This window comes from Leiobunum rupestre, chromosome 4 (genome assembly GCF_980474605.1).
Source record: "Leiobunum rupestre chromosome 4, qqLeiRupe1.1.hap1, whole genome shotgun sequence".
In the NCBI taxonomy this organism is placed as follows: Eukaryota; Metazoa; Arthropoda; class Arachnida; order Opiliones; family Sclerosomatidae; genus Leiobunum; species Leiobunum rupestre.
In genome coordinates, this window is record NC_143387.1 from 43,249,182 (window position 1) to 43,268,956 (window position 19,775).

Consider the following 19,775-nt stretch of genomic DNA (forward strand, 5'->3'; position numbering starts at 1 on the left):
AGCCTACTATAGATCATTTTAAAGTTCCCCATAATTTATTTTAGGGAACGTTATATTTGAGACTTTTTTCTTGTGAACTATTGACAAAAACAGTGGCGTAGGTAGAAAAGTTGAACCCAATCTGTAACCAATGTTTTGGTACATCTTATCTTTGGCTATTTTAAATACTTGGGGCTCCATTAGTTGTTGTTTGGCCTATTTCTCCGAAAGGGATTATTTTGCGAGAGGTCCCGGGTTCATATCCCGGACGGACCCCCAATTTGCCACTGACAGCTTACCCGTCGTGGCTGACAGCTGAGCTTTTAGATGCCTGTAAATAACGCGGCCCACAATGCATCGCTTTGGCTGCATTGGACTAGTTTCATCAGTGACAATATTTTAAATTTTAATAACGTTAGTTCTCTTCACCACATTGGGTCGCCTGAAAGCCAAATACATGTAATATTATACACCAATCTTAAAAAGATACGTGTATTTGGCTTTCAGGCGACGGATTTTTAAAATATTTGACAATTAGAACTAGGCATACTAAAGATAATATACTGTATATATGATAAAATGTTAATTTAATTTTAACAACAAGTGAGTATCATTTACCAACATTTTTAGTTAAGGCTTAGCAAGTGTTTCAGCCATGAACTGCTCGTGGTCAGAAGAACTTGGCTCACTAAATGAAAAAACTTTAAATCAACTTGAAAATCCCGAAATCTAGGCGAAAATTAGGTAAAATTTTTTGAAATCAAACGTTAAAAAACAGAAATCAACATGAAATCGTATACTTTAAAATCTCTAAATCGTGGTTGGATTTCCGAGATTCAAAATCCAGTTCGCAAAATCTGTAAGTTTACAAGCAATAACCTATATTAGTGTAATTCTTTGTAGGGAAAGAGATAAATTCTTAGCATCGGAAGCAGACATAGAAAGTTTTGAGCTAAAGCTGGTCCTAATTACTCTCAAAAGGAAAGCTCTGAGAAATCTAGTTTAGGATAACCCTAAAGCAGGAATCCAGTTCCAAGCATTTCTAAGGAAGACAGTCTAGGGATGTAATTCCGAACATTAATAAGTAATTTAGATCGTAAGTTTGAAGAAGGGTAAATCAGTTGCCTCAATATACGAACCATTTTCGAATGATTTAAGTTGTTGACGAATTCAGCTCTAACATTTTATACAGGGCATTTCAAAAGGTTAGGCAAAAATTTTAAGGAGTTGTAGGGGGTGAGTTGAGAAGTATACCTGTTTTTCCCAAATTTTCCTACGATGAGTGAAAAGAGCGCCAGAGAGCTTCAAAGTGCGCCCTACTAGCCCCTGGAAGTAGGCTGCTACAAGCGCAAAACCAAGCAGCAGGGAAACGCGAACATTAAGGTTTGGGTTCGTGTGATAGGTAAAAAAGGACTTTGTAAACAAATCGAGGTAACCAACGTACAAAATTAAACTTAAACGGTAATGAAAAAAAAGTCCCTGCTGCTTGGCTTTGCGCTTGGTGCAGCCTACTTCCAGGGGCTAGTAGGGGGGCCACACTTTGAAGCTCTCTGGCGCTCTTTTAACTTATCGTAGTAAAATGGGAATAAAACAGGTATACTTCTCAACTCACCCCCTACAACTAATTCACATTTTTGCATAACCTTTTGAAACACCCTGTATAAAGATTTGAAGCTGTTCGTCGATTTTAAAATATTTCATAACTATTTCATTATCTTACTGGCGATTCTATACTCGAAAAGCAATGAAAAATGGTAATGTTTATTGGGAAATTAAATTAAAGGAGTTTTAATTTAATTTAAATTTATATTGTAACTAAATAGCGGTCGATGTAGAAAAACCGCAATTGAAAGCTTATAATCAGATACATAAGGCTAATGAACGTCGTTATGGGCCAAATTTTTGGCTGGATTTTTAACAAACCCACAAGGGGGCGCAAGCAGAGTAAGTTATATGTCATTAATGAACCAGCTTTGACGATAAGAAATTTAAAAAGTAGGCTGAAATTTTGTTGGTAATACTCTATACATAATAACAAATTAATCATAACCGTAAAATAATTCATAACGTAATTATTTTAAAATTTTTCTACATATCCAAAAATATATGAAAAAGAAATGATATTATCCCGAAATATTTAAGTCGGTCGTACAGTGTCGCGCCCTAGCGGCGAGCGCCAGCGCGAAAGAGGGCGGCGGGCGAGACGCGAGCGGCAGCGCTGGATTAAATCGAGTACGCCATTGGTCCGAGCGCTCGATCCCGCTTTCCGGCGAGGCGTATTCGGCGGCGGAGGGATCCGCAGACGACGAGAATCGAAATCGCCATGTCGATGAAGTCAAAAGGGGAGAAAATAAAAATTAGGGGAATGCAAAAATAATGGGGAGATTTGAAACCATAGAATCCGGGTGGCGTCGGGATATGTGAGGGGGGGGGCGCCGTACGGGAGGGTGGCGCGGAAACGGCGCGCTTTTCGGCGGTAGCCTGGCGAAAAAGCCGGACGAAAATAACAGGTCCACAGTAGACTTCAGTGTACCGCGATAGCTCGCTCGGAAAGCAGTCTACGCGACGCGCGTTTTTCCCGTCAAAAAAGCGCGAGTGAAAGGCATAGCGCCCTGTAGACAAACATTGTATATCGAGGCGCGCGATCTATAGATGGGGTGCAACCACGCGGCGGGGTTTCTCGGCCGAACCGTTATTGTTCGACGCGCTATATTACCCGTTACGTCCACCCACGAGCCCCGAGAAACACACCTCCTCCCCATTCAAATACGAGTATAGCTTTAAAATAAACTATCATCTTTCCCGACTACTTGCCGAAAAGTGATGCAGGTAAGGAGATTTCACTTATACCTTGTTTATTTTATCGACGTTTTCGACGCGGGTGTGCGCGCGCGCGACGCCCTACCGCGGCTGAATCGACGGAGAGTACGCGAAACCGACTGGGAAGTTCCTTTTCGTCGCCAGTCGCGATATATACGTTAATATCGCGACCGTGGCGGGCTCATCCTTAATTGACTACGCGCCCTTGTGTTTTGTTTTGGTACCTTTAGTCACGCCGTAAGATATAAACCGGTACGATGAAAGGTACGTTACATTGTTTTGGTCATTTTGGCAAGTTTTTTTCTCCCTTAGATCCCGAAATATAACACCGTTGACCCACGCCCACGTTGGTCGGTTTGGATAACGCGGGAACCCGACGGAAGAGGGCTAACGCGCGCGCGCCGCTGATGTAAATAATTTTGCAAAAACAAAAAGTAAAAATGTCTTCTAATAATACGACGCGTTTTTTTGTTTTGGCCCCATCGGCAACGACACTCCAGTCGGCGCCTTAGAAGTATCTACGTAATAGGCTTTATCGTAACGCGTGCGTTTTGTAATTTCCGGGCCGAATCCGTCGGGTGTATTTTATCCGGGGGAGCCTGGAAGTTCGGCCGAATCCCACCGCATTCTTCGTGTCAAAGTCGTAAATGCGAGCCAATTACACGGACATTGAAAGATATTAAGTGCACCCGGCGTGAAGGCTCTGATGGCGTCGGCGGCGGCGAAGTTTTCCCGCGCCGAGGCCCCGCGTCTGTCTCGGCGGCCCATCGTTTATGGACGCCACTTTTAGAGAAAATTTCGCCGACCAACGCCTATAAAAAAATTGACGAGAAAAAATTGGCCCTCGCGTGTCTCGACTTGACACCGCTACCGAAAGCCGCGCACCACGCGCCGTCTTTTTACGATTTTACAGAGATCCACCTATTTTTTAAGACGCGCGTTACTAGATTTTTACGAGCATTTTTTGTACGTGTCTACACATCGCGGCTTATTTTATTTTCTGAACTTTTTGGGGGAACGCGAATCCTCTTTAACAACCATCGGATTAAGTTTTAATACGTGCCGACAAAGTTGCTTTTATGGCGGATTCCAGGAAAATACGCGTCAACATTCTTATACTATGGCATTCTCCTCTGACACCGGAAAGTTTAATTTTTATAATTTTTAGTATTCTCTAACATTGATAGCTACGAAAACTCGCAACTACTCCTTCTGCGTTAAGTTAGAAGTTCTCTCACCCCACTGGTTAGAGGGGTTTCCCACGAATTCTTCAGTTTCGCCTTTCTGTAAGAACTTGTAGAGGTTAACGGTAATTGTTAATGTAGGGAGCTGTTGGCTCGTGTGGCTTGCCACCACCCTCCTACGCATTGTAACCCGGACACCTGTTTAAAGGCATTATAAGTCGCTAGATGACTTGGGCCTAAGGTGGTGCCTTGGGTATTAGCCCAGCTGATAATTAATTATTATTGTTCTCTAACACTAATGACTTCATTTCGTAAATTAAATTTTAATTTTTATATTCTATAACAGTGGTTCCAAAATTTAATTTTTTTAATTTTTATATTATCTAACACTAATAACTGCGTTTCGTAAATTTAATTTTAACAATTTTTACATTCTCTAACACTGATAGCTGCGTTTCAAAAAATATATAATTTTTTTTATTCATTAACACTGATAGCTGCTTTCCAAAAAAAAGTATTTTTAATCATTTTTATATTATCTAACACTGATAACAGGGATCAAAAAATTTAATTTTTATATTATCTGACACTGATAGCTGCGTTTCATAAATTTAATTTTAATAATTTTTATATTCTCTAACACTGATGGCTGCTTTTCAAAAAAATATTTTTATATTTTTTTAAATTCTCTAACACTGATAGCTGCTTTCCAAAAAGAAATATTTTTATTAATTTTTATATCTAACACTGATCACAGGGCTTCACAAAATATTATTATTTTATATCGAACACTGATAACAGGGCTTCAAAAATTAAATTTTATTTTTTTTTATTATCTAACACTGATAACTGCGTTTCAAAAAATTATTTTTTTTAACAAAAAAAATATTTTTAAGAAGTTTTATATTATCTAACACTGATAACTGCATTTCATAAATTTAATTTTAACAATTTATATTATCTGACACTGATAACAGTGATTTTAAATTTCATTTATTTTATATTATTTAACACTGATAACTGCGTTTCATAAATTTTAATATTTTTTATAAACGTCAAACAAAGCCTATGAAGTTATATTGATAGCAGTAAACGTCGCTAGGGTATTAGCCTAGCTGATTATTATTATTATTGTACTTTAGCTGTTGACAGTTACGTTACCGTATTATTTAAAAGACGTAGGTTTTGTTTATTGGGATCGAGCGGTTGGGATACAAATATATTAATTTTAAATCAGAATTAACTCGCAGTTTAAAGATGACATTTCTAAATTTATCTAGATCGTTATAAAATATTTAAAAAAATAGATAGTTTAAATGTAAACATCGGTAATGTTAATTATTTTTTTAAGAAATACATCAAGAACAACCACCGAGTGACTAGTCTCAAAATGTAAGCGTGACATTTACGACCTTCCTTTTGACAGGGGCAAACGTCGCCGTGACCCGAACGTGTCCCTCATTCGAGAGTACGTGACCCCCATGGCCCCTGCGCGATCTATTTTACATCGCGAGATACTCCCTGGCCATTTGAATGACATCGTAAGAGCGGCCACCTTCGCAAACGGGCGAGCTTCGTCGAATTTCAGCCCGTCGTGGATGTAATTAACGTCGTGCTATTTAAACTTATAGCTCGGAAAATCAAAACGTGAGCGTCGGTTTATGAGTAATTTTGTTTAATTCTTTTCCCCCAAAAAACTAAGACGTGATCCCAGCGAACGAGGCCCGCGGGGGCCTCCGTTCAACTTACCTTTGCTCATCGTGGATCTCACCTATTTTTTTTAACATCGGCGTTCCTCGTTATATGATGGGCCTAGCTATCGAATGCCGAAGTGGGGAAACGCGTAGAGAAAAAAATATCGCTTCGATCCATCTATCTAGTAAAAACTTTATACGCTGCAAACCGCAGTAAACGTGCTTATAATGCGTTGCGTGGTTCCGCGCCGAAGATGCGGGATTCTCGCTGGCGGCTAAGTCGCTAGGCCTTGAAAAACAGTTTTCCAGCCTGAGATACCGCGTGCTCTCGTCTCCCGGGTGCATTAAGCGGACGCACCGAGGGCGCGGGTTTCGCGTCGCGCGATGCTGGCCGCGTTGGTCTGTGGGCCGCGGATGGATATATTAATAACGTTTCTCCGCCGCTGCAACCGACTCTCGGCGCTGCGGCACGTATTCGGGCGAGGCGCTCTCGGGGATCGGCTCCGTATAAGGCGCAAAACCGGTCCGAAGAAATTGAAACTCATTTTCTGGCGAAACAAAAATTACGGTGAATTAAAGAGAAAATTTTTAAACGCTTTTAATGTAAAGATCGTCGAGGCGAAAAAGGAAACTGTTTAATTTTCAATCGGCGTAAAGGCTGATTTTTCTGGCCGCTCAAAAACGATTCGCTTCTAAATTGATAACGTTCGCTTTAGAACGCGGGTTTTAGCTGTAGGACGCACTCTGCTTATTTAATTTTTCACTCGATTAAATGAGCCGTAATCGGTTGTGAATAAGTGGCTATAATTATGTATATTTTAGGTAATATAATTGTTTCAACCAATTATTTCACTGGGGGTTCAAAAGTGTTTTCATTTCTTCACCCAATTTCTTAAGTTTTGCTATTGAATGGTTCGTAAGAAAGCTAATTTTACTCATTTACGATTTTACATTTGTATATTTCCGCGGGTTTCAAAGTGCGAAATTACCCCTCGTATCGAAAATATTGCTTATTTAATTCAGTTTTCAAGAATTATTATTACATTTTAGCTATATCGTAACACGTTAATTACATTAAATTTAATCCATATATCAGTAATATTTTTCTCGTGGCATAGTACCATTTTAGCTATATCATAACACGTTAATTAAATTAAAATTAATCCATATTTCAGTTATATTTTTTTCATTTATTTGAAGTTCTAAATTGATAATTTACAAAATATTAATTTAATTTGGGTTAATTTTTTCTTATACAATATAGTCACTTATTAAAGTACAAGTTTTTATTATTTTTAATAATTCAAATACTTTACATCTGCCATACAAATTCAAAATTTCATTTTTATGTCAAATAAAATTATTATTGACAATTTAGCATTAAATATGTTAGGAAAAAATGGAATATTTATAATAATAATAATAATAATAATAATAATCAGCTAGGCTAATACCCAAGGCACCACCTTAGGCCTAAGTCATCATGCGACTTTTGAAGCCATTAATTCAGGTAGCCGGGTTTTTTAATTGATAATCATTTAAATTAAATGTTGATGAACAACTTCATATAATCCACGTGGAATACAAATGTATGTAAAATTAATTATATTATATGCTTCCAATACTGTATTTATTTTTATTTCGATATTAATGTGATAAATCAAGTCGATAAACTGGTGTCAGTTCAGTTGCTATATCGATTTCCAATATTTTTCATTACATTTTTTTATCATTTAAAGATCTACAGAAAAAATATCTGATGTAAATATGGTTTCATAAAAATCTGTCGGTATGAACTTTCACTAAACTTTGGAATATTTTGAAAAAAAGTTTGAACGAATGGCTGTAATGTAACCACTATTTCAAAATAATTTAAAAAAATTAATACCTACATTTATTTAGCCATTAAGTTGCTCGGATTTATTATTTATAATTAAATTGCTTTCATTTATCTTTGGTAATTATTAAATTGCTTTCATTTGTCTTTGGAAATATTTTCTTTATATCGTTTTAATTATATAATTTATAGAATTAATTAATTAATTCCCTCTTATTATTTTATTATCTTAATTTAATATAATTTTTTAATGTAATGTGATTTTTATTACTTTATTTTAACGCACTAAAATTTTAGAAATTATACAAAAAACATGGTAGAAGTAGGTGTAGCGAACACAATACGAGTATAAGTCTTCAATATTACACGTTTTAAGCGCTCACGTAACCTGTCTTTTGTACTATTTGACGCGTTAAAAATTTAATTTCATGAAAATAATACGAATCTAACGTACGCCGCCCACGGATTGATAGATTTTGTAGACAGATGTTAAAAATATTTCTGTTTTTTAAGCATCTCGCTCTTCGTAAATAGGAGCCTTTAAGGTTTTACCAGCAACCATCATACTTTGAACCGTAATTTTAGGCGGGCTCGAATGATGCGCGAAGGGCTTTTACTCTTTCAACGCACGTACGAAAAATGTCCGCTAATTCTGCATCGGGGCTGCGGAATTATATGGCCATTTAACCGCGTGATCTATCGCCGTACGCCAACTTATTCAATTAAGACGAGTGCGCATGAAGCTGAGACTAAATATTCGGGCTTTGGAATATTTTATCACCAAGAATGATCCCCTATTCAAAAATGCATCTCGCGATTCTTTCGTTGATTTAAAAAAACAACTTTTAAGCGCTATATTTTGCTGGGAGCTTCAATTAAGCCAAATTAAACGTAATATTATATAAAATTAAGGAACTTTAATTATAAAATTCCTATGATTTAAAATTGCGTACAACGCTTCAAAACGGTTTAATTGATACATTCTAGCACGGTTATCCGTCGTATTGAAAGTTTTTACATTCTGGAAAAATGTACGTCTTAAAATTAATATTTAAAAAATAAATACTATTTGAACATTTTTTTTTAAATTTCGAGTGGTTTATAAAATTACAAGCCAATTAAAATTATTAGAGAAATTTCCGGGAATTGAAGCGTGATATATTGCCATAATGGCCCGCAATCTATGAAATCGAGTTAGTCGCACCAAGAATGTATTGAAGTTACTAAGAATATTGGACCACAGGATTCTGATTCCCATCCTCGCAGCCTTTGTAGCTTAAATTCGTCTGCTTTCCCATTCAAGTTTGCTATATGATATGACCTTGAATGCGCCTTATATGCAGACGAACTTTCTCCACAAAAGCTGCGAGGATGGTACCAGGGGTTAATGCTATGCTGAAATATTCTTAGTAACTTCAATACATTCTTGGTCGCACTCGTATGTTTTCGTCATTTTAGAAGAAATCAAACATCTAGATTATTTCGATATTTTATTATCATGTAGTGTACGTTATTTTTTTTTGATCGTGTTAGATACCACAAGTTAAAAATTTATTTTCTACGTTTGTTGTAAAGGTGCAATTTCAAAAATGCCACACACTAATTTAACATTAAGAAATTGTAGAACGTGTCAAATAAATAACAAATTGTATGGTAAGATATATTTTTGAAAACACACCGTTAAATTTAACGAATCAAAAAGAACATGTAAAAAATATTTCTAAGAATTTGCATTATCCCCGGGGGATTTAGCGCGTCTGATGGCTGATTTTCGAAAAGGTTACTGTGATTTTCAGGGATTACTTTTTTCAAAAGTGATTTCTCGTGACACTGATTTATACACTTGATTAATCTAACGACAATTTTCATTCTATATTTTATAATAGTTAAGACTTACAGGATTAAATTTTGATTCAATCATTTGTCTATGAATTCGAATAGCAGGTTCCGTACAGAATTAAGTGAAAAAATTTACCTGTATTTCAACGTAAATTTTGTTCTAAATTTAGTTCTCTTCTGTTGGTTTTATTTTTGGTATTAATTTTTTCTTATTTATTTTTTTTTCCGTTGCATTCTGAGCCATTGTAATACGTAATATGGTATCGAGCTATTATTAAACTGGTATCCATGCACCACCACCCTCCTACGCATTGTAACCCGGCCACCTGTTTAAGGCATTAAAAGTCGCTAGATGATTTGGGCCTAAGGCGGTGCCTTGGGTATTAGCCTAGCCGATTATTATTATTATTAAAGAAATTTCTTTCGTACATTGATCATGGAAATGGATCTTAGACGACCAGGGAAACGTGAAAGGGTCAGGGAATTTGGAAATGGGAAATCTGTTGCAACCCTTTTATTGTATAATCAGCTGACCGGATTGAGCGTGAGCTGTTTAGTAAGAAATGTTTTTTTTCTCTGAAACTCGCTAAAAGGCTTTCAAGATATAGGACACAGAATATTTTAATTTTTGAATCTGTGGAAATTGGGCGAGAATTTGTTAAGTAAACTATCAGGGTGACCACAGTTCCTATATTTTCTATTTTTTCCTATAATTTAACGGAATTCCGTTTTTCACCTACAATTTCATTAAAACTTCTATAACATCCTATATTTTAACTCAAAAGTTTGAAGAAATTAAAGTAGTTGATATTTTACTCTCAGATATTTTCTTTTTTCGAAAAAGTGATATTTTTTATCAATAATATAATAATAAAGGTGGTTCTTACTTTTATTTAATCTATTTTTTCGGTTATCAATTTTATTTTGAACGATAAACCTCCTTTAAATAATTTTGACAACCGTGTTATTGTATAATAATATAATAATAATAATAATAATCTCCTTTTTTTACCTCCTCCCCCCAATTGTCTTCCTATATTTACCTATATTTCACTGATAAATTTCCTATGATTCCTTTAAAGGATTTTAAAATATTGTGTCACCCGGAACTATAATTGAAAAGAGAGGATAGAAGTTATTTCAAAAATAAATTAATTTTAGCGTAGAAATCTAAATTTATTATCCGAAATTTTTTGGGGAATTAAAATCTTGAAAATTAAAACAAATTAGTAAAAACAAAAAACCGACTATTCTGTAAAAATAAAAAATTACAAAAAATATCGATCCGTCAATAATGACAATACGTGTTTTTAAGAGGGCCGGATACCGAAAAATCTAACTATCAATTGTGTAATTATAAATATTTAATTTCTGTTCCATGGTAAACTTATTGAAAATTGTTAAAAATATTGAGTTATTTAAAAACATAATTTATTTAAATCTTTTCTTTGGGAGCTTTCGGACCGCGGTCCTTCCTCAGCCAAGCGTCGAGTAATACTAGTTTACAATAAGAACATCGTTGAAAGATTATACATTTTTTACCCCCATTTTTTTTATAGGTTTTATCATTATATTATTACTTTTTTAATTTAAAACCTCCCCATCCCATTATCTTTACGGTCCCTGTATCCAAATTCAATTCCCCCTATCTTTTATATAGATAGCTTCCTTAAAACAGCGTTTATACCAGCCTATCGATTGTGTAAGTTCAATTTTAAGTATTGGCAGTATGTTACGCTGTATCCGGTATTTGAGTCAAATCATAAACTAAATGCTTAAGCGGACTACAAATATCTGTTTATTTTTGGTACTCAAGGCTTAAATTGGCACCATCGAGCGAATGTCGAAGCATTTCATTAAAATCACTTACGCCGTCATTACAGACCGCCAACATTTGGAATTCGACCAATACTAACGATAGTTTAATGTTTCGATACCAGCCTTTTCTGCACACGCGCACTGTAACTTTTGACGAATCATGATTTTTTTTGGAATTTTTAATTTTTACTGAAAAGCCTCCCTGTCCTTTTTGGTTAAAATTAGAAAATTAAAACAATCATTAAACATTTTATTTACTGAAAAGCAAATTTTTTCCGTCGAAATTGAGGATATTTCGAATCTATCATGATTGGAAATAATGGTTTTTTTTTACAAAAATTAAGTATAAAAATTGCTGTACTTTTTGGGAAAAAAAAAGAGAAATTAAACAAACTATTCCATTTGCCGAAAAGCTTAATATATTACTGTTTAAGTTGGAGGTATTTCAAATCTAATATGAGTTATATATATTTTTTAATTTAAGGATATAAATTCCTATACTTTTTGGTGATTAGAAATTAAATAAAAGTTCGTAACAAAACTATTCCATTTGCTGAAAAGCTTAATATATTACCGTTAAAGTTGGAGGTATTATGAGTTATATTATTGTTGTTTTTACAAAATGTAAGGATAAAAATTCTTAAACTTTTTGGGGAATTAAATTTTAGAAATTAAAATCAAGTTCGTAACAAAACTATTCCATTTGCTGAAAAGCTTAATATATTACCGTTTTAAATTGGAGGTATTTAAAATCTACTATGATTGATAATATTATTTTTACAAAATGAAGTACCGAAATTTGGAGGTCTCAATTTCTCTGGGGGTTCCACCTTTTCATCAGTTGTTGTATCGCGGGACGGTGATGACGCGGGCCCACCGCAAATAATTTATTTTAAATCTAATACTCGGAGGACGTGTCTATATTGAACATCCGCTCGCTTGATGGCGGAAGATGGCAGACAAATTTGTTGGGTGCGTCATCGAAGCTATTTTTTGTAGGAAAAAGATAGCTTCTACTCTTACGGACACGCACGCTGCGGAGGACATAATGGGGGGCGACCCGTCGCAGTCTGCGCTGGCTGGCGCCGCGACGGCATCCATTTTTGGCTTCATTTCCGCGACAGGAGGGATGCAAAATGACTTCGATGATTAGAGGTCCACTCAGGCTTGACTAATGCAGCACGTTTTCCGCACGCTAAATACGCCGGCAGACGTGTTCCCGCGTTGCCTAACGCGTTGTCAGAAAACCGCAAGAAACAAAACTGATAGCGGAAAAAAAATATTTATCTTTTTAACAACTGGGAAAAAGGGCTCGCGAGAAATTGAGATTAATAACGCGATTTCCAATCGTGGCCGACGATGACATTTTATCTCATTCTTTCCATTGTTATCGAATATTTTCGTTGATGAAACCCTACAAAATCATTTATTTTTTGGTGTATTTTCTAGGTGGAAACCTACGTGCAATTTAAAAGACACTTTATCATATTAGTTTACGCCTCGTGTCCGATATGATATCAATTAAGTCAAATAGAAAATGAGCGATATCAAATTCAAATTTGATACGTGATTATCTCACGTATTGGCGAAATTTAATTATGATTGAAATGGGAGGTAATGGCTTCTCGCGTGTTTCTGTCCAACGGCGCAGTCACCTCAATTTTATTTATTATTTAATACGTAATATTGTCATTTACTCCCACAGTAATGTCATTTTCTTTGGGGCTCTAAGGCATTCTAACTACCCTAGATCCGTCGTAAGCAACCGTAAAAAAATCTAATGGCAAAAATAATAAATTTGTAAACTAAAAAAAAATAATAAATATGTAAACTAATTTGTTTTATTTAAAATTTATTTCATTTTTAATTAAAAAAATATTTGACGAGAACGCAAACGTTTTCAATATTGAAAATACACCCTTTTATCGTCGTTAATCTAAAATTAAGATTCACTAACTATCGATATTACTAACGCAACCAGAAGCTATATAATTACGTAATAATTTAAAAGTTTTCCGTCAATTGAGGCGAACAATTAAATTATAAATGCCATGTAAATTTGAAAGATGAAACTTTAATCAAGTTATAAAAATGCAACTACAATAGTCGAAGCAAAACGTTTGACCCTCGCGAAAAGACAATTCCTTTTTAATAACAATTTGGCCGAGTGTTACGTCACAACCACGTGTTTGTATTCGGTTTTCTACTTCTGAGAATTACAATTCGTGACCGAATACATTAGAGAAGTCTGCTATAGCTAGATAGCGAATCGTGTACAAAGGACAAAGTCAAAAGGGGGGGGGGGAGACTGTCGGTTGAAAGGGGGGGCATAAAACCGAATTCAAATTTCTTCGTGGGGGGGGGGGGGGCACACTACAGGGTGAATTTATAAAAAGCGGAATATAATACCATAGAAAATAAATATAGCAAAATTTCGTTCTTGAAGTTTCCCCATTCTGTCTGTCTGTGTGTGAGGGTTTTTTTTTCACTAAGAGTCACTTAGACAGTAGCCCCCGTAAATTGGTTAATTTGAATTACGCTCGTTAGGCAAGCAGCTACCACGAGCAGAAAAACACAGCGCAGCTGCCACGAGTTTTTTTTTTCTCCTTTAGGGGCTTTTTATAACCATTATTATTATTATTTCTTCCGCTGAAGTGGCCATCTTGCTGCTTTTATTTACCCGGGAAAGAACGTCGGGCTTGAAATGGAAAATCTTCCAATCGCTTATGCAAATTGAAGGGAAAATATTACGAATGCGGTGTGGTTTTTTATTTTTTATTTTTCAATAATGGGCGTGTGGAGTTTTTGATATTGAAGAAGAAGAAATTACCGTTCAAGTTGGTATTTCACTTACAAACAACGCCTTCTTGGTGTCGTCCGATAAATGTAACTACATTATCTTACGCGCGATTTCCGACCACTGTTGTTTCGAACGACATTGCAAAGCGGACAAATTTACATAAAGAAATGTAGTTTTGATAACGCCGAACTATAAACATAATTCAATCGATTAAATAACACATAGTTTAAAATGAATTGTTTATGGTATTAATTTCAAAAATGTGCGGCGAGAGAACCAAATAATTTGAATAATATAAGCTACTGCTTCTTTTCATTATTTTTTTTTATAATATTTAAAATTCGAATACTATTATTATAAGTCAAGCAAGTCTAAGAATGCCATAAGAGTTTTTTGGATATAAATAATCTAATAATTGTAAATTTATAATCTAATAGTTGTAAATATATAATCTATTAGTTGTAAATATAGAATCTAATAATTGTATATATAGAATTTAATAATTGTAAATATAGAATTTAATAGTTGTAATTGTAAATATAGAATCTAATAATTGTAAATATAGAATCTAATAATTGTAAATATAGAATCTAATAATTGTAAATATAGAATCTAATAATTGTAAATATAGAATCTAATAATTGTAAATATATAATCTAATAATTGTAAATATAGAATTTAATAATTGTAAATATAGAATTTAATAATTGTAAATATAGAATTTTATAATTGTAAATATAGAATTTAATAATTGTAAATATAGACTTTAATATTTGTAAATATAGAATTTAATATTTGTAAATATAGAATTTAATATTTGTAAATATAGAATTTAATATTTGTAAATATAGAATTTAATATTTGTAAATATAGAATTTAATATTTGTAAATATAGAATTTAATATTTGTAAATATAGAATTTAATATTTGTAAATATAGAATTTAATATTTGTAAATATAGAATTTAATATTTGTAAATATAGAATTTAATATTTGTAAATATAGAATTTAATATTTGTAAATATAGAATTTAATATTTGTAAATATAGAATTTAATATTTGTAAATATAGAATTTAATATTTGTAAATATAGAATTTAATAATTGTAAATATAGAATTTAATAATTGTAAATATAGAATTTAATAATTGTAAATATAGAATTTAATAATTGTAAATATAGAATTTAATAATTGTAAATATAGAATTTAATAATTGTAAATATAGAATTTAATAATTGTAAATATAGAATTTAATAATTGTAAATATAGAATTTAATAATTGTAAATATAGAATTTAATAATTGTAAATATAGAATTTAATAATTGTAATTGTAAATGTAGAATCTAATAATTGTAATTGTAAATATAGAATCTAATAATTGTAATTGTAAATATAGAATCTAATAATTGTAAATATAGAATCTAATAATTGTAAATATAGAACCTAAATTATAAATAAAATGACAGTTTTAATATTGCATTTGTTTTAAAATGGAAATTGAGCAATTGTAAAGATCGATTTTTTCGCTATATGCATTTGCAGTGTTTAAGGCCCTGTTAATAGGGTTTAATTGTGTTTTTTTCGGTTTTATAAAGATTAAAATTCCTTGTTAGGCTCACATAAAGTGATATTGGGTAAAAGATTTGTAGAGGTGGTTATATTGTTTACTAATTTATATAGGAAAATTAGTCCGTTTTGTTTTCGAAAATTCGATAAAGTGTTTAATTTGAAGTCTTTTAGAATTATTAGATAGTTATACTTGCAATGATTTTTAAAAAAGTATTGATACAGGTGATTTACAAATTTTCGTTGAATAGTTTCTATTTTTGATTGTAAATAAAAAAATTGTAAATATATAATATAATAATGGTCAATATGTAATCTAATAATGGTCAATATGTAATCTAATAATGGTCAATATGTAATCTAATAATGGTCAATATAATAATCTAATAATGGTCAATATAATAATCTAATAATTATATATATTAAATTATATATAAAGGGTACAAAATGTATTGAGTGGGCCTAACGTAAAATACAAAAGATTCTTATTTTGATTATGTTAAGTCTAACGTATTTTGATTTCCACGACTTAAGGTAATATTCTAAAAATGAACGGCTTTTACTAATACTTTATTATTTTTCCATAATTTAAAATACGAAACGCATAAGTTTGATTGAGCGTTATGATTGTAAATTATTCGTTATAAATAATGTAGAGAGGAGGCAAGACTTAGACTCCAATAGAGTAATTCCCCCTTATGTCATAAGGGCTGAAATAGTCTGTCGAAAAGCGTTTGAAATATAATTTAGCAGACCATTTTTTTTCCTTTTTGAATGGATGCAGTGGGGCCATCTGTAGGAACGGGGATGAAATTATGATGGGATCATCTTTACCCTAGGGATGCACCGATATATCGGTAACCGATATATCGGCCGATATATCGGCTAATTTTTCAAATATCGGTATCGGCCAATATCGGCTTAAGCGAGGCCGATATTAGCCGATATTTCTGGTATTAGAAAAACATTTTCTAGTGTTTCTTTTTGATCGCTGTTGTAGGAAATAATTATTCGCGTCCAAAACGGTCAGGAATCATAAGTGGTTTTTAGACTCCAAAAGCCTTAGATCATATCATTTTTTAACAGGTGGTTACGAGAGTAAACAAAAAAGCATAATATTGTGATAGGTAACTTTGTTAATATCGGCCGATATATCGGCTATCCTAGGCCGATATTATCGGCCACGATTAGCCGATATATCGGCCGGCCGATATATCGGCTGTACCCATATCGGTGCATCCCTACTTTACCCCAAAATAAGCCCTAGAGTCCTCCATAAAAAGTGGTACTAACAAGGAGACTACCCGAGGTGTAACACACCGATTTTGAACTTGGAAAACACTGAAGGGAAATGTCTCCATAGGCAACCGTTTTGCCATGGCAACCAAAAATGTTTTTGACAACAAAAAATTGAAATTTTTCCATTGAAAAAAACATGGGAATGTGATCAATTTTAAGGGTACCCCTGTAAAAAAATGAATTTTTTGAAAATATAAATATAAAAATTATGAAATAAAATTTTTACAGGGGGGTAGGTACCCTTAAAATTGGTCAGATTCCCATGTTATATTCAGTAGGAAAATTTCCATTTTGTGTTGTTAAAAACATTTTTAGTTGCCATGGCAAAATGGTTGCCTATGGAGACATTTCCCTTTAGGGTTTTTCAAGTTACATGAAGGTCTACCAAACCCCCGGGTTTGATCAAAATCGGTGTGTTACACCTCGGGTCGTCTCCTTGTAAGTGGGGCTCCATCTGATAATCTGAAACAAAACGAACCACGGAAGAACGAAAAATTGAAAGGATTTAATTTGAAAGTAATCTATTCTATATATAGTATGAAAATAGTAGTTGACAATATTTTAAGGTACGTAGTGAAAGGGAGAGATTGAACAATGCCTAAGATTTCCTCAATCCAAACGGCATACGCAAGAGGTCTCATATGGTCGGAGTCATGAAATATTTACTTCCTCGTGTTATATTTTTAGACAATCAAACTAGACCTAATCTCGCCTACTTTTTCCCCTGACCCAAAAATGAATCGGCGTTTTTGCCAAAATGAATCGTAATTTTCTTGAAGTAAATTCTTTGAAGAATTGTCGGGGAGGCGCTGTACGCTAGGAGGCGCTGTTGCGGAATACGAGGAAGCACGCGTAATGCCGCCAGAGTTTCGTTGGCTTTCGGTACAACAGTTTTATGATTTTTCTACCGCTTGATTTACTTTGTTTAGCAACGTAATGCCCCGAAATAATGAAGGGGAAATTTTAGATTATGCGTAAACTGGGCTAACGCGGAAAGAAAAAACGGGAAAGTAAATGCGCGATAACGCCAAAATATTAAATTGTTCCAAAAGTAGAGAGATCCTTCCAATATTAAACACCTGCTTGATTTCATTTCGGGGTTTTCTCATTTATATCAATTTGATTTAAATCGTTGGATTTGAAATTTGATTCAAATCGTATCGTATGATCAAATCTTTTGATATGAAATATGATTTAAATCGTATCGTATGATTTGAAATATGATTTAAATCGTATCGTATGATTTGAAATATGATTTAAATCGTATCGTATGATTTGAAATATGATTTAAATCGTATCGTATGATTTGAAATATGATTTAAATCGTATCGTATGATTTGAAATATGATTTAAATCGTATCGTTTCATTTGAAATATGATTTAAATCGTATCGTTTCATTTGAAATATGATTTAAATCGTATCGTTTGATTTGAAATATGATTTAAATCGTTTGATTTGAAATATGATTTAAATCGTTTGATTTGATATATGATTTAAATCATTTGATTTGAAATATGATTTAAATCGTTTGATTTGAAATTTGATTTAAATCGTTTGATTTTAAATATGATTTAAATCGTTTGATTTGAAATATGATTTAAATCGTTTGATTTGAAATATGATTTAAATCGTTTGATTTGAAGTATGATTTAAATCGTTTGATTTGAAGTATGATTTAAATCGTTTGATTTGAAGTATGATTTAAATCGTTTGATTTGAAGTATGATTTAAATCGTTTGATTTGAAGTATGATTTAAATCGTTTGATTTGAAGTATGATTTAAATCGTTTGATTTGAAGTATGATTTAAATCGTTTGATTTGAAGTATGATTTAAATCGTTTGATTTGAAGTATGATTTAAATCGTTTGATTTGAAAATGATTTAAATCGTTTGATTTGAAAATGATTTAAATCGTATGATTTGAAATATGATTTAAATCGTATGATTTGAAATATGATATAAATCGTATGATTGGAAATATGATATAAATCGTTTGATTTGAAATATGATATAAATCGTTTAATTTGAAATATGATTTAAATCGTTTAATTTGAAATATGATTTAAATCGTTTAATTTGAAATATGATTTAAATCGTTTAATTTGAAATATGATTTAAATCGTTTAATTTGAAATATGATTTAAATCGTTTAATTTGAAATGTGATTTAAATCGTTTAATTTGAAATGTGATTTAAATCGTTTAATTTGAAATATGTTGTAATTCCATGTATTTACGAAAATATACAAAAATGGTTGCTCTTGCAACTAAAATTCGGAGCAAAACAATTCTAAGAATTAAGGAAATTTAATTCGAATTATTTTAATTTTGATTTACATTAGCGATGTACGCTAATTATAGATACATTTTCATTGGCGAAAGATACTGCAAATGTTTAAAAATCAATTAAACAAAAAGAAATCAATAAAATAAAAATAAAATAAAAATCAATTAAAATCCGACTGAAGTCTAATAAATCAATTTTTTCTATTTAAATAAAGCAAAAATATCAGGTACTCTGTTTGGTATTTAAATTTTCTTTGCTATTTTTATACTTCATTAATCTGGCTATCGAGTCGTTAAATGGATTGAAAATAATTTACTGAAATTAATTGATATTAAAAATATGAGATGGCCTTATTCCTTATTGAATCTAAACGCGTATTGAAAACCCTTTTTGAACTAAGGACTGATAATAGAAAAATATTATATTTGTTATTTGAAAGGTCAGGAAATTTCAAAATAGATATTTTAAGAATTTATAAAAAGTCGGAGAAATGAGGTTTATATTGAAAATTTTCACTATAGCTCTTTAACGCAAGATGGTCATTTTTAAACAGTTTTTATTTTAAATTGAAACTTAACCAGCAAGGTAACACTTTATAATTTACATCTTAGTTTAAAACACTGAAATATAACTTGAACTACATTCCCAGA

General features: G+C 32.6%; 1 protein-coding gene across 6 annotated transcripts in view; it reads left to right on the plus strand.

The window, feature by feature from the left end:
• The first annotated feature begins 2,526 nt into the window (after positions 1 to 2,526).
• Positions 2,527 to 19,775, plus strand: part of Sp1 (transcription factor Sp8) — a 79,691-nt gene continuing 62,442 nt past the window's right edge. For 4 of the 6 annotated variants that reach the window (XM_090172138.1, XM_090172141.1, XM_090172137.1 and 1 more), the window contains exon 1: positions 2,527 to 2,808. Coding sequence is in view for 1 of the 6 variants with exons in the window: in XM_090172139.1 (XP_090028265.1) it covers positions 2,803 to 2,808 (6 nt within the window). In the remaining 5 variants the exon portion in view is untranslated. Of the gene's footprint in view, positions 2,809 to 2,950; positions 3,064 to 19,775 lie in introns of those variants that run through there. The other 2 variants (XM_090172140.1, XM_090172142.1) reach the window with 2 other exon arrangements.